At 26.5% G+C, this 17,375-nt stretch overlaps 1 protein-coding gene and 1 long non-coding RNA gene across 2 annotated transcripts; one reads left to right on the forward strand and one right to left on the reverse strand.

Annotated features, from left to right (window-relative positions):
• The first annotated feature begins 1,390 nt into the window (after nt 1–1,390).
• LOC111687096 lies at nt 1,391–9,405 on the forward strand. The gene is made up of 3 exons (XM_023449513.2): nt 1,391–1,983; nt 6,601–6,742; nt 7,222–9,405. The coding sequence occupies exons 1-3, from the start codon at nt 1,943–1,945 to the stop codon at nt 7,867–7,869; spliced, it is 831 nt and encodes a 276-aa protein (XP_023305281.2). The 5' UTR covers nt 1,391–1,942; the 3' UTR covers nt 7,870–9,405.
• Nucleotides 9,406–14,753: 5,348 nt separating this feature from the next.
• LOC124420932 lies at nt 14,754–15,649 on the reverse strand. The gene is made up of 3 exons (XR_006941441.1): nt 15,491–15,649; nt 14,952–15,387; nt 14,754–14,886 (listed from the first exon to the last, which is right to left on the reverse strand). It is a non-coding gene; the product is annotated as an uncharacterized LOC124420932 (long non-coding RNA).
• Nucleotides 15,650–17,375: the final 1,726 nt, after the last annotated feature.

The raw sequence follows: 17,375 nt of genomic DNA on the forward strand, positions 1-17,375 counted from the left end.
AAAAAATGGACTCGAATGGCCCATTAAAAATCAATATTTGTGGCAAGAAATCTGCAAGATATATTTCTTGCAAAGTTGTTCTGTAGATAGTTAAACAAAACACATATTTTTTAAGTGAATTCTGAAAGTATTTTTAAAGTTTTAATAAACTTAGTGTTATAAAGCGCAACTTTCAATGACCGATAACATAAAAGTTTGACCTATCAACGCCGAACGGTTTGGGGACTTTTATACTCTAATCTAGTACTTTAAGTTATCATGGGAATTTTTCACCCCCCAGACCATGACCCTCAATTTGTTGCATAGTGTAATTGGACTGCAAATGTATTACACATTATATAATTCTGTGTTTTTAAGGCATGGTTTCAAAAAATTTTTTTGTTTTATTTTTTAAAACACAAATGAAGAAAAAATATTTTATATTGTTATTTATTTTTCTTCAAATATAACACGAAATATTTTTTTAATATATCATCGGACAAATAAGATAAAACATAATAATGTTCTATTTATATATTTATATAAAACTACAATTCAAACATTCTACAACAGCAAATATTATTAATTATTATATACATCAGCAAGCAAAAGCAAAATTAAATAATGAAAAATTGCTATTCCAATAAATAATTAATAAAAGAAAATAAATATTTAAATTAATAAAAACGTTCAAATTGCTGTTTTAATTCGAACAAATAGTGATGCCAACTTTTATAGTGTAAAAACGCCCATTACTAAACATCATATTTATTATGTTGATGTTGCCGTATTATTATAGAATGAAACAACATTAAATAATCGAAGAATTAACTTTTGAGCAATAGGTTCTCTTTATTTTTTTTGTTTTTGATTGATTAAATTAATATGAACATCTCCAATTTTTTTAAATTGACTTAATACAAATTATAAAGTTACATATTTCGTATAATATTTAATTAAATTGATTATTCAATATTTTTATTCTACTGTATTCGATTGTGCTGCATGTATATGTATATTGTGAGCATTGTGGTACTAATCAAACACTAATATATTAGTTATTTTTTTTAAATACAAAACGAATATTGAAAATATTTAGTGCGTATCCCATTTTGTGGTACGTTGGTAAAAAGTAAAATAATTTATCACGATGTCCACTTGATTAATTTGATTTTTTGATAGAGTACGTATCCTATTTTGTGGTACGTTGGTATAAAGGGAAAGAATGTATCACGATGTTAGTTTTTAATATTAAAAATGTTGTATAGTTGACTTTTGTTGCAACTTTAAAAGCCACACATAAATGCCATATTTATATCTTACTAAAATATGGCATTTCATTTCAATTAATTGAAAATGTGGCATCATTAAAAGAAAAAAGCTTTTGTATATAAAACAAACACAGCTGTCAAAAGACGTCATTTTGTAACAAGCGTTCGTGCGTCGTGGGTGTGTCGAAGAAAATTTGGATAATGTGTTAAACTTCTTTTCTTAAAAAAAATTGGATCTTAACGTTTTCGGAAAACTGTATTTATCAAAGGCAAACAGACATTGCGAAGAGCGAGAACATAAACAAAATTGGACACAAAACTAAAGTTAACCAAAGCAAAACATAGAATTGAAATTAGTGTTTTCTAAACTACAGACTAAAAATTGTTAATAAAGGAGAAGGGGCGTTAGATAAAAATATTCATTTACCCAAGGCTGTTGTTGATTTACAAAATTTCGTAATATTACAAAAAGCAAATATACCAAAAAATTACAAAATTTACCAATGTAAAAAAATTATAAAGAAAACATTATTATTTGAATTAATTGATAAAGTGAAAGTGAAAAAAATCCTAAAATACTCAAAAAACACAATACGAGCGGACGCAAATAAAAAATACATTTCCAACTTATTCTTCAAATAATTAAAGTTTTATTATATTTTGACCTCAAACCAAAACTGAAATAAAACAATATGAGTGGATATACAGATTTAACAAAACTAGAAAATACTAGGTAAGATTTATTGGAATTTGTTTAATTAAATATTTACAGGTACATAATTTTAAATCATGCTTAGCATTTCTCATTAATTTAAAATTAAAAACTTGGGTTTGCCTACAAAAGCTGATTCTCTTTTTTTAAATGGCCTTAACATCGAGCTCGGAATAGGCACAGACGAGAATTATTTTCTAAAGCTTTTACTACCGTCATTAAGTCAGCAAATTAGCCAGTTACCAATACACATTAACAAAACCAAAAAAAATAAAAACATCTGATCATTTCTTCCCTGCACTTGCCAACCTCTCTATTCCACACTTTTAAACATGGCTAACACGACAACTACATACCTACCTATAACAGCGACATTCAATTATTTAATGTGCTTTTTATGAAATAAAACTCAAAAATACTTAAAGTAACCCCCGCCCCTCCCTTTGATGAAAATACACCGCTACCCATCTATTGAATTTTATCAAAGAATGACGTAGTTTTGTCTTTTGTTGTATATATACAACAACAAAAACTAAAATTCATTTATATCGTACGATACGGTGCGGAGTAAAGTATAAGCATTTTTTGTCGTTGTATATATTAATGTATCAGACCACTGTTTAAAATATGTATGTATGTATAAATGTATATACTACAGTATTTATATATATATATATATATATATATATATATTTATGCATAAATACATATATAAATTTTCGTATGAAGCGGTTTAAAGTGGGGTTTTCCAATTGCTTCTCAAAAAAATTGATTCATTCTTGTCCATCTCTAAAACAATCTACAATACATATAATTTTATATATGTATTGTTTATTAAGAATTTTGTATATATATTTTTTAAGAGTTAATGTAACTAAAACTTAATATTTTCTAGCCGATTTACTTATGTTCAAAGTTTCAAATGTTTGAAGTTTAAACTTATCAGTTTAAAATATTCCCTCCTCTCGCAGTACTTTATTTATTCTACTTATTTTCGAACTACCTATCTTTGTTTTAACAAAAGAAGACAAATTTTTGAGATGTTCATTGGCACCATTAGGACAATTGAGAGTCTTCCACTTTAGTTTTAAGGTAAATAATAGCAAAATATTTGCTTTGTAACTCATTACAACTTTTTCCTTTCAATAAATTTTGCATTACATAAGGAAGATCTATATTAAAATAATCTCTGTTCGTCCCACAGCAGGAATTTTATAATAATAATTTGTCTTAAAAAGGTAGGCCCTCATATTCATATTAATGGTTTGATCGCAATACGTGTAATAAGCAGAAAATAATTTGTTAATCAAAACTATCTATCTATCTCTATCTATCTATCTTTCTACTAAAAAACATACTAAGAATTAAAATGATATTATGTTAAGCATTAAAAAGATGTGATCATAAAATAAATGTCACTTATATGATTGTCAATTTAAAAATCATTCCTACACTCACAACCAAAAGTACAAATGCGAGTACCGATGTACTCAACAATGTCGAACCATTAACATCGTCATCATTGCTATCACACCACATTATACCATTATAACTAGACTACCAAGATGTGGAGCGTGTGTTTGTAAAATCAGGTCATTTACCACCACTACGTACACCACCGTCTAATTTTGTGAGTTAGGGGATGTAAGTGTCTGTTTATTTCAATTATTTCCTTTAATTCAGCCTGCATATACATGTGTATGTAGGTATGTGTTTGTTTGTTTGTTGCCAGTAGATGTTGAACGTGCCACCTTAAAATCAGCCGATTTTGATGTGGTATTCATAGTATGTTATGCGCAAGTGCCATATTAAACAGCTGCCAATTTCACAAGTTAATTTTCGTTTTTTATTCATCATGCAATGTTTGTCAGCAATTCAGCAAATATCTTTGAAAATTTTGAAATGTGGCATCTCTTAGAATTTTTAATTTTTGCCACACTTTTATTTGAAATAAAATATGAAATAATAATAAGTCAATTCAAAGTTTCTATTCTCCTTTCCATTTGTTAATTCATGTTCATAAATGCTGTTTAAATTTAGTTTAGATTATGTATGAAATTTAGACACATACAAAATTAGCGCGAAGATCAATAGTCGCCATTATGTCTGTTGATACTTTCTAATGCTTTTATATCGGCCTAACTAAAGTGGCGTGTTTTTTATTTATTTAATATTTAAATAGATTTTATTATGTTGGTATGTTTATATATAAAATACCATACATTTATTTACTTAAGAGATAATAAAAGAGAGAGTTAATTATTTCATACAACGAATACTTATAATATTAGTACAATTTGTGCTAATCACTACACTTAATTTTGTCCCTATACATTGTTTAAATTTAAAAAATAAATCGGCGAACCACAAAGATGTATATTAGACTGATTTACAAAAATTGTTTATTTAGTTTAGTTATTTTATAAAATTTTACCTTTAATTAATAGTATGCTAAAAATTATTTATGATTATCTTTCTCCCAATAAATCCAAATAAGCTAATGGCCGTTTAAAATATATTCTTTTAGTTATCCGTGTTTAGTCCTGAACATCATTTTGAAACCAGAGGCTTTGTCAAATACCCAAAAAATATAACCTCAAATAAAACTTTGAGTATAACAATTAATTAAAATAATCGTAGTACAAATTATTCTGTAACATTTTTAGTAGTACATGACTAATAAAGTTTTAATACATACATACATATGTATGTGGGAAAAACTAAATCGTAATATCAGAAATAAATTCATAAGTAATAAACAATTAAGTTTTCTTTTCATTATCAAGGGGTGGTTAAAGTGTAAAGTAAATTACATTATAAAATGGGTTACTAAATAAGCAAACACAGGCACGATGTCTACGCGTGGTTTATGATACGAATATAAATATGTACAGTAAGTTGAATGTCAACTTCTAGCCGTTTGCCTGTTTAGCTTGCTGGCTGGCTGCCTAAATGGATGACTGACTAAATAAGCGTAGACACTCACCAATTTTGTCATTGGCGTGTGTCAAAAGTTCCACACACACACACATGTTCATGTGAATTTAAAATGTATTGGCTGTAAGTTGGGCCAACATTAATAAAATTTGTTTTAATAAGTGTCAAGGCATTTTATGTTATTGTTCATTTCAAGAACGTTGTCCAAGAATAAAAAATGTTTGGTTAAATTTAAAAACAAAAATAGTTTATTTGTTATCTTATCTCTTTAAATATAAATTCAATTTATGACTAACTCTAAATAATTTCTTGGGAAAAACTGAACTAAAAATTTTAATAGTGGGAAATCACTCCATGAGACAATCAGGTGATAATCATACCACTTGTTGACAATCTAACACTTAAAGAGTGCGACAATTTATTTGAATTTTTGCCAATTAATACTATAAGTGATTTTATATTTAAAGAACTTTTTAAATAATTGTGCTATAAATAAATATTTGTATGCAACTGCTATTACTTATATTGTGTATTTAAATCACTCATACATATTTATATTTATTAACAAGTTAATTCAAGTCAATCATAGTTGTATGAATAATAGTAGAAACATAAAAATTTTGATTTTTTCCTTTAGATTTGATATTTCATCACTTGCCACTAATATACTATGTATTAGGTACATATGATTTTCAGTTCTTTCCTCTTCGCAAGGTTAACTTGAAATTGTACTGAAAGCTACGACAAAAACTATTTCCAAAAGCAAAATAAATTTATTAACAAAAACAAACAAGCTTAAACTTTTTACAATATGGTGATTTTTGAAGCAAACTTAATAAACTGGTTTTGAACTTGGCCCTTAAACCGAATATAATAATATTACAACTATGTAATTTGTTTCAAACTCAATCATGTTGCCATTCATTGAAAAATACGTATGTATGCATTAGATACATACTAGCGTACACATACATGCTTATTTTTATTTATTAATTTATGCTAAAAGTTTGTCAACCAAGCCCCCTTTTCTATGAGTGAAAACCAAAGTTGTATAAACATATTTGTGCCTCATTCATTATTAAAGCTGGCAACGGCTTTTGAATTTATAATTAATACATTTAAATGAAAAACATATTTTGATTTTAATAAAGACCATCAATAACAAGGCTTCAAAAACACACAAATTTAGAAAAATGTCCAGGTCGTTTAAAAAGAATAAATATAAATTTAATACATTTGCCAAGTCATGTCTTTTTTAAAAATTTAAATGGTGTCTTTGATTTGAATGTTAACTGTTTGACATTTTGGCGAATTGATTTTTGTTTTATAATAATATATTTTAAATATATTATTAATTTCTAATTTATTCATAATCAAAAATGAATATAAGATAAAAATAAACAAGATATAAAATAAAATATTGCTTTAGATCATAGAATTAGAAATCATCATGACAAAGAATATTCTTATTGGTTGCTTATGGTGTTAGGGATTTTGTTTAAAACACGGAAGTTTTTAATTTTACACTCTAACCAGACTTCAAGTCGACTGAATAATTTGTTAGGTTTCTAATTCTGGTTTTAGCTTTTTTCAATCCATTTAACTTTTATTATATATTTATATTTATTGTGAGAAGAATAACTTGATTGATATGTATAACGAAGAATTTTCTAATATTTTTCTTTTAAAACTTTATTTTAGAAATTGTTTACGACGTATTGCCCGCCATGATGAACTGCAATTTTCAAAGGACAGTATTGTCAACGTAATGGAGAAATTTGTCAAAACAGTTAATGTAATGGATGATACCATATTAGTTCCATGCAGGCTCATGGATCGACAGGTAAATTTTGAAATTCAAACAAAAAATCATTCTTTTTTGTTTTAAATATATAAATAATATTAAAGGTGGTATTAGACGACATGTAATTTTTTTTGCACCAACTGCAAATCGATTTTCTAAAACCAATCTCAAACAAATTTTTATGAATTTTTATTAGTTTTGTTTAGAGTAAAAATCGAAAACTTCATGAAATTTGACGCGGAAACTTTTGCAACGCTCGGGAAAAAGCAATATACTTATACGACATATATATTTTATGCTCTATGGATAGGACCGATTTGAAATTTCCAGAAATTGTATAAAAGTTTTAATGGGTATAAAAAAAAAATAAAAACAGTGACAGTATATGTGTAAAATTCATGACTAATACCACCTTAACATATTATTTAACTTTTTAATCATTTATACCAGTTCGAGTTTCTGTATTATCAAATCATATAAACTTTATATTATAAAGGTTTATCTATATTTATTTTCAGGTGGGTGATAGTACTGATATTATACCAACTCCTGGTAAAGATGTGACCTCAAATCAGCATACATTTATTCCTAATGCCAATGGAAAACGTAGTCCTGTTAAATCCAAAAATGTACATGAGTTTCTTAACTCTTCAGAACTTTTTAATTTGTACAACATGTTAAATGCTTTGAAGAACGATCTTCTCTGGACTGGTAAAGATGATTCAGAATATTTGGATGAACAGCAAATCTCAATTGAAAATCATGACATTAAGACTGAAAACATTGCAACACAGAGCACCAATACAAACCCTCTCACAAACAACAGTATAATCAAAGGACACATAAGACGTCCTTCGACAGCCTCTATGGCTTCAATTGCATCAGTTAGTCAAATGAGTGATTCCGAAAGCGATATATCACAAGAAAATGATTCTGGCGTTGAGTCAGAGTTTAACAAAAATGGCAGTGGATCAGATTCGACCAGCAGCAGCAGTGAAGATGGCCACATGCAAAGTAAGAAATTAAACAATGCTGACAAAGCCACTGAACTCGCTAAGCGCTGCAGAAGACATTTGAATGGTTTATATCAGTGTCTTGAACAAATGACAGAGGCAGCCAATTATCTGACTGCACGATACCAAAACGATATTGGTGGCCCTGTATAGAACTAAATAATTTCATTAAACTATTGGGTACTACACAACTGTAAAGTAAAAACACAGCTGGGTCATGGGATTTTTATTACTCGCCAGAGGGTTAATGGTACTAGCTTATTGTTTTTTTTTTTGTAGGTCATTCTAACTATTAAAAGAAAGTATAAAAGCCTGTTAATGTATAAAATATAATATAAACTTGGATATTATTCTCTAGAGTTAGGACCATTATAATTATTATTTAGGTAGAGAAAATAGGTTTGATGTTAAAACTAAAATCACAACAATTAAAAAAAAAAACAAAAAAAGAGCAAAACAAGCAAACGCTATATATGAAAGAAAACCATACACACAGACAAATTGTATAAAATGATAAAAACTTTAGTTGTATTGGAAAAGACAAAAACAAACAATCACAAGAAAACCCAACAACTTGACAAAACCGCGTAAAATGGCACAAATTAACATGATTTTAAAATTCCAAAAAAACCTAAATGTTACGAAAATTATGAAAGCTTTTTAATATTATTAGAGTTTCAACTAAATACACATCTAAACATAAGTTAAATAAAATACACAATTATAATGTTATGAATTTGAAACTGTTGCGAACAAAAGAAGTAAATAACACGAATAAAAAACATCTACTACTTACTAATAGATTGTAAATAAGCTAATGAAAAAGCTTACAGAATCAGAGATGAAATGTGTAAAAGCTTTTCACATTAATGTTTAAAGCTAAATATGTATTACTCAATGCATATTTCTAATAATTTAACAAAATTTTGCATACACCTTGAATTTGTTTGTAAAAAATATATGTCTATTACAATCATGCAAATTCAATATATTTTGTATGCTATAGAATTCGAAATTTTGTGTACAAGAAAACTAATTATCTTTCAAACATTTTCAACGTTTTTTTATATTTAATTTAAATGAAAACATTTTTATAAAAAAAGTTTGCTTTGGGTACTTTTAAATCTAGTTTTTTATGTTTAAAACACAATTTTTTTATTTGATTTTAAAGAATACTTGTTGTTAAACAAATTATAAAGAAATTATTTATAATTTTTTAAAGTGTCATTTTTATCGTTGTCTGTTATTGATGGTTTAAAAAAAACTTATATGTATATATTTTTAATTGCTAACAACAACAATGTGATAAAGGCCCTCTAAATCTTTAACACACCTTTTTCTATTGTTGAATTATACAAAAAATGTTTTTTTTTAGTTTTTATCTAATGTGTATTTTGATCAATTAGTCATCAACGTTTTTTTTATTTTATTTAAAAATGTTTTTGTAATACAAAAACATTTTTTTTACGAAAAAGAAATCAAATTTCTATTCCATTTTAATTTTAAAAGTAAAATGCACCATCGACAGTTGCAATTTTACTTTTTGTAATTGGCATTAAAATTTTTATTTTTTGTAGATTTATAAAAAGTTCTCGTAATAAAATATATTAAGTTATTCCTTTATGTTAACATATTTAATGAACTAAGTGTACATAAGTATAAAAATGTATTATTAAATACTAAATAAAACTTATTTAAAAAAGTTCTAAAAGCCCTTATCAACACACATACATATGTACAATTCCTTTTCCAAAAACAAAATATATATAAAATAAAGAAATAACAATTTAAATATTTGAAACCAACAAAGTTCTTTTTTAATTTTGTTTCTATGCCAAGAAAATTTTTAAACTATGACCGACCGTATGGAAGAAAACCAAATAGTAAGTAGTCAATTTTATTATCATTTTATAACACACTAGCATACCCCAGGTGCTTCGCTACCCTAACCAAAATAAATACATACATACAAAATTGTTATTAATTTTTTAGACAATTTTAATTGATTAAACGTTTTTTAATGTTTCTGTTTTTTTATATTCAATATTAACGATATTTATCATGTGAATAAGGAGTGAGATCGAAAAATTCTTAACACACGTTTTTCATTACATTTTTCAACCAAAGTATTATTTGATTTTATTTTGATCAAGTTACCTTTGAAAAACATGTCAGTTATTATGTGTAATGTCAATTATATTAATTTTTTTGTTAATCTGATTAAAATGAGTGACCAGAAAAAAGTGCGTACTGAAATTATTAAATATTTTCAACTAAACCCAACTTGGTCTTACAAAAAGTTGGCCAAGCATACAAAGGTCTGCCGTCAAACTGTTTCCAATGTTATTAAACAGTACCGGGAGAACTTGTCAGTTGATAGAAAACCTGGTTCAGGTAGAAGGAATGGTCCACATGATGTTTCTAAAGCCAAAAAAATAGAACGCATTTTCAAAAGAGCTCCCAACACATCCGGTAGGAAAGCAGCTCGGTTAGCTCAGTGCTCGGACTATTTGGTACGAAAAGTTAAAGCTAATGCAGGTTTAAAAACATACAAAACTCAAAAAGTTCCTGACAGGAACGCTGCTAAAAATTTAGAGGCCAAAAACAGAGCACGGAAATTGAAGTCAAGTTTTATAAAAAAATATTCTTGCTGCATAATGGATGACGAAACTTATGTTCTGGCAGATTTTTCGCAACTTCCAGGTCAAAAGTTTTATGTTGCTGATGCTCGAGGGAATGTTGAAGAAAAGTTTAGGACCCAAAAGCAGACAAAATTTCCCAGAAAGTTCTTGGTATGGCAAGCAATATGCAGTTGCGGCAAAAGAAGCCAATCATTTGTTACAACGGGCTCTATAAATACCGAAATTTACATCAAGGAATGTTTACAAAAAAGGCTGCTTCCATTCATAAGACTTCATAATGTGTCCACTTATTTTTGGCCTGACTTGGCATCCTGTCACTATGGTAAACAAGCCCTTGAGTGGTACCAGAACAATAATGTGGTATTTGTACCAAGAGAGGCAAATCCTCCAAACTGCCCGGAGCTAAGGCCAGTGGAGAGATATTGGGCTCTTGCTAAAAGAGAATTGAAGAGTACAAAAAAGGTGTCCAAAAGTGTGGTAGATTTTAAACGGAGATGGACTACATGTTCGAGCAAAGTGACAGAAAGCACTATAAAAACGTTAATGGAAGGGTTTCCGAAAAGGGTTCAAAATTTCATCACTAGTGATTAAAACTATAAAAATATTTTTTTTTTGTAAATTGTAATAATAATTTGAATCAAATAAAAAAAAAATAAAGCTGTAAGTTTAGTGGTTTCTTTTTTATAAACATATATGTATGTTAAGAATTTTTCGATCTCACTCCTTAAATTTGCATTCAATAAGGAGACTGTAATTTATAACAACGTATGTTTAATGATCATGTGTTTTAACTCATACCATAGAATATACAAATAGTATCATTTGAAGAATGAAAAAGTACCATGAGTAGAAGAAATTCTACCATTGTGGAAAGTACTAATAAAAATAGTACCTTTTCTATTTAGTCTAGGAATAGACTTTTTCGAGAATTAAGCTTACACAATTTTCCGTGTTAAAATCATATATTAAAAATAAAACTCAAAGGATTTAAATCTTCATTCATTTGTGTAGGAAAAATTGTGCTTCCAAAAAGTACCAAACAATTTACCCGAATTTTATTCTATATAGTCCCATATATACAAAGGCTTATGTTGTGTGTGTAAATTAACTATTTTTTCGAATTTTAAATTTCCCATTTTACTCCTTTTTGATATTATTTTTCCCAGTGAAAAGGCAAATATTTTGTTTCACCCCTTTTTACTTTGTAAAAATTTCCAAAAATGCCTCCATAGTGGACATACATAACCAAAAACTCATCTACTGTAAAAATTTCATGATTCTAAGTCAGTCAGTAACGCTACTCTTTTATACATGTATGTATATATAGATAGATTTTTATATAAGTATTTAAAACATTAATTAATTTCTAAATATACAATATATTGTATTTCTAAAGTAAACCGAATATGCAGTTTATTAAAACACAATGATAAGATAAACATTTTCAATCGTTATCCAATCATTTCCTCTAAATTTTTAAAGAACTAAGTGTGATAGAACTAATTTAGATAGCCCAATACGTTCTTTATTATTCTTTTAAGGGTTTCGACGAAAAAAAAGATCCATTTGTGGGATTTTTAAAAACCTTTTTTTGGGAATTGATGGATTTGTGATAATAAATTTCAAGATTTATTTTAAGTAAAACATTGTCAATAGCAAGCCTAATTAACTGTTAAATTTCGTTCCCACGACAATTGAATCTCCGCTCCAGAACGACCCGATTCTCAATCGGCCAAAGATTGTCAACTCAGCAACAGTTGTATCAACCGGAAGTTTTTTTTCCCCAGGGAAGAACATCCAGTTACAGCCAACATGTTACAACAACAACTGTTAAATTTCGATAAAAATTGTGCATAATTACAATTCATATATTTTTGTGACCTGTAGTGTGTGCTTTACGTGGACACACAGGCAGACGGAAGGAAAGACAAATATCAGCACAAACGCATAATAGCCTCCCCATTATAGAGGTGTAGGGTATAATTAAGGTGGAAATATTTAGCTTCTTTTTGTCAAATTAACCAATTTTTCCTTTCTCTATCCATCAATATCATGGATACGTGACGTATACGTAATATTCAATTTTCAATGTTAAATATATCCTCCTTAATTTTACATGTAAAAAGGACCAGTATCAATGGATTGAAAATTAAGTCTTTTTAGAAATTTATAGTTGTTTATCACTTTTCAAAAAGTATAAATTGTTTTAAAATTTTCTATATAATTTATTTGATAACTGAAAAAGCAACAAAGTCATAATTTAAAAAAAAAAAATCTTTCTATATTTAAAACTTTTGTATTATAACCAAAATTAGGCCCTATCATAACGTTGTACTCAGTAATTATCTAATAATAAAATCCAACTCCATGGGTCATTTTGTAAAATTTCATAAGAATCGCATAGACCGTTTAGTAATTACAAAATTCTTTTAATTTTTCATTTCTATTACTTCTTAATTGTACTTCATTTTGAAATAGTTTTCTTAAAAAGTGGGTTTATATGACTTTAATAATTAACGGTTAATACAAGTTTTTTTAATACATTTAATGTTATAAAAACGTTTAAATAGTTTTCGTGTGATATTGATAACGTTTAGAATGGCTCCATAATGTGTCACAAGTTCGCAACTACGAAAATTCTTTCACGAGTTTTGTATTGCAAATATTGTTAGGCGACAATAACCTCTAACTTGTTTTTAATTTGCAAAAAAAAATTTCCTCATATGCGAAGGTCTAAAATCGTTTGCTTCTTATTGGATAGAAATAAAAAAAATTGTTTTAATAAATCATTAGCAAAGAAACAAAAAAAAAACTTCCGCCATCTTTTCTTCTTTAAAAAAATGTATACTTATAAATAAATTTAAATTTTAAAAAGTTTGAAGGAAAACCTTAAACACTTTTATTAGTGTAGATAAAATATCAATGTTTATGAAAAATTTAACAAAGCAAAATGAAAATAAAACATATTCTAAAAGTTAAAACGGAAGTTAACATTTATAAAGCAGTAAGTATTTAATTTAAATATATCAAAGTTAGAAATTTATAATTATAAAAATAAAATACATGAAATGTTATTGAAATTTCTTTAAGGCAATAAAAAAATCTAATTTGAATACTCAATATCGAATGAAATGTCTAATTAAAAGAGAAATTTACAAACAACTAATTATTATATGTTATGGATGTATATTTTATATGTATTTATTTATAAAATAATTGGAAATAAGTTCTAGTAAATTTCCTTTGACGAAGCTGTATAGATTGTCAATCTTTTTGTTTACACTAACAATATTAGTATAAAGTTTAATTTAAATTTGTTAACAAAATATTTAGTGTGAATGAATTTATATAGAAACGTTTTCTATACAATTAAAACTAGTATGTATGTATGTATGTATGTATGTATGTATGTATGTATGTATGTATGTATGTATGTATGTGTGTATGTATGTCTTTAGGTCCTTTGTGTAAAGCATCACATTGTCGGCCATGATCATATAGTCAGTCGATCATATATTCATTCTGGTTCTTTAATTAAAGTAGTTTTAGAAAATATAACAATAAATAAAATCAACTGTTGAAACATTTAAAAAATAATCTAGATATTCTGGAAATAGTATTCAAATATTTTAGTTATAATATTTCGTACCTATGTATATATACATATGTATAAATATTCAAAGTTCTGCTTATATGTCTAAGCTAGTTATTATATATTTCATTTCGGTTGCATAATGTTTTATAAAGTAATGCGTTTTCTATCGCGCATTTGCCACTTAACACAATTTCGAGTAAGACGGTATTGAAATTATTTTACTGGTTTTTAGCATTTTAATATAAATGTAAGAAAATTACTGGAGACATTCCCCACTCCAAATAAAATAAAATAAAATTAATAAAAAACCAAGACTTAGTTAATTCAATTATTTCTCTAGGACATACATATATACATATTCTTAAATATAGGAAATATTTTAACAATTAGAAACAAAGAACAGCAGAAAGTTTATTTAAATTAATAATTGTATTAGTATCAATTTTAACATAATACATGTATCATGAATTTATAATAGTTTTTAAATACATACATACGTATAAACAATATACATATGTATCTTTATACATATTTTATATTATTTTTAGTTTTTTCTTTTAACTATTCTTCTAAATATGTAGATTCATTTAATCATTTGTTGGAACTTCCTATTTCCTCATTTACACTTTCAACGTAAATACCTAACAAACAAAACAAAAACATCTCGAATAGCTTAAAAGCTTAAATCAATTAGTAAATACTTACCCATACAAATCTTTGAGCAGAATAACGTTTATAGATAGACAATCGAACGATCGATACGATCATTACTCACATTCATAGAAAATTCCAAATCATCATTTTATGTTACAGAAGTTTAAAGACTTTATTTTGTAATACGGTTAAAAAATACTATGAGTACATACAAACATACATATGTATGTAAGTATTTATTTATATTTGTTGCTCACGTTCATTGATGGCAAGACATACCTATATAAAAAATAAATTTTTGATTTTTTTTTAATAACAAAACTCAGTTTTTTTATAAAACATACATAATAAAAACTCTGAATTATTTCAGCAATACGTTCTTTTAGATTTCTGTTTAATTGAATCAACAAAATTTTACGTTTTTTTTCTTTGAACTACATTAACTCTTGTTTACTATGTAAACAAACAAACAAAAAAAAGAGCCAGAAGAGAAACCTGTCATTTTGGCTATCTTTCGTCTAAAGTCCAAAAAATCTCTAAAGTCATGCTTAAAAAACAATTTCAACACTAATAATAAATAGCGGTCGATGAAAAGACTGATCAAATGGGAAACGAAAAGAATCCCACTTTGTGACTGAATTCGTAAGTAGTAATATTGTTTTATTTTTATTTTTTGTTGACTTCATCATCGGTTAAACATACGGTTCATGGCTGTCGAACAAAGTCCATAATAAGCATCTTTATAGTTAATAGTCTACTGCTGGAGAACAATTACAAATACTAAAATTGAAAAACTAGATTTATTAAAAAAAAGAACAGAAATATCATTCCCCCACCATCATCATTTTCAAACTATGGGATGAGATCAATGAAGTTGTTTTACCTGTTTATGCAGATGTTGTATTCCAATATGTTTAAAAAAATTTAAATTAAACGTTAAACAATAATTCAAAAATTTGTGAAGCTTTTTATTTTTTCAGATCATTCCAGAAAGACATTCAACGTTGTGTTTTTCCACACTAACTAATAATACATCGTCGTATAATTGAATTAGAGAGTACACAACTAAATATTTTTAAACTTAAATAACTGAGAAAAAATTATTTATTACACATACATATAAATATTAAAATCTCAAAACCTATATGTGGTACTATAATATGGTCCCTCTTGTTACTCCAGTTCCTTTTTCTATGACTTGAAATTTTAAATAAAATACTAAAAAACTGATAATTATTTATGACTTATTCTAAATTGGTTAGACACGTGCGTTAAAAAAAGAAGAAAGAAATTTAAATTAATATTAATTTAAATATTTCATATTGCTTTAAATATTAGCATTTTTAGAAAATTAGCTTTACAAAAACACATACATAAACTGTAATAATAATAGAAACAGATAAAATTTTAATTAAACCTTAACCAAAAATCTCGTGAAAGCCAAACAAGTGTTGTATGAATAATTTACTTTGTTTTTGTTAGGTTTCAAAAAATGAAATAAATTCCATACCAGTTTGTGTCCACGACATATGAATATCGATATTCGTATAGACACATATACTAAAAAATAATAGAAAACATTATAGAGATTAGAATACATATATCGTTAACAAAAAAGTAAACAGATCTAACTTTAAGGTAAGATCGGTCTAATTTGTTACTGCAGATTGTTTTATACTATTTGTTGCAATAGAGTCAATATAGATTTTTCTTATTACAATAACAACAAAGATTGCCGCATCTGATTTTCCACGTAGTTTACTTCCAATTTTATCACTGCTAGAACTTAGAACAATGTTATATAATTATGAACCAATTCGAATAGCATATTGTGTAATAAAAAGTATTAAACTTATATTACCAAAAATATGCATTACATAGAATCATGTTGTGAATCATATACATATGTATGTACAATTTAAATACATACTCCCATAATTTTAGTAAAGGAGTCGTTTTGGTATTAGTCTGATGTAATGCGTGTATTGATTACGTGGTTCTCACCTAGGACATCGCTATATTAAATTTATCATTAGTTTTGGACTAGTTGTAGTCCTCTGCACAGTACTCTTTACTAGTCTCAATTTATTTCAAGGTTAGATATTTTAAGCATTTAACATTTTGAGTAACGATACATACATACATACATACACTTTTCATATAAATATACATATAATATAAAAATATATACATATGTATGTTCATATATTTCGTATCATTCGCACGTTTCTAAACGTGCAATACATATTTTAAAGCCAAGATTATTATTATTTTTTATAACAACAGTTAATATAAAATTTCTTTTACATGAGTAATTTGCATTAAAAATTCCATTGTGTTAATTTTTAATTCTTACTCTTTAAAATAGAGAAATATATAAACTAATTATGAATATTATATTAAATAAAATAATAAAGGTTAATTGAAGTTTGTTTTGGTATTTTCTACAAAACGTGTTTATTCTTTAAAAAAAGACAAAGATCATGATTATATAAAAATTTTAAATATTTATGATAAATAATAGCTTTGGTAGTATGTGTATAAAATATTATTTGTAATAATGGAATAAAATGGAATTCCTAAAGTTTACTTCAATCTTGTCACATACATATTGATGTTTAAATAAAAAATCCTTGATTTATCACTAATTACATACATACATATGTATTGTTTAGTGTTCCATATTATATTATTATATATTCTATTATATATTATATATGATATTATTTATTTCACAGATTTAATAGGCAAAAATTATTGAATAAAGT

Source organism: Lucilia cuprina, chromosome 6, assembly GCF_022045245.1.
Source record: "Lucilia cuprina isolate Lc7/37 chromosome 6, ASM2204524v1, whole genome shotgun sequence".
NCBI classification, from domain to species: domain Eukaryota; kingdom Metazoa; phylum Arthropoda; class Insecta; order Diptera; family Calliphoridae; genus Lucilia; species Lucilia cuprina.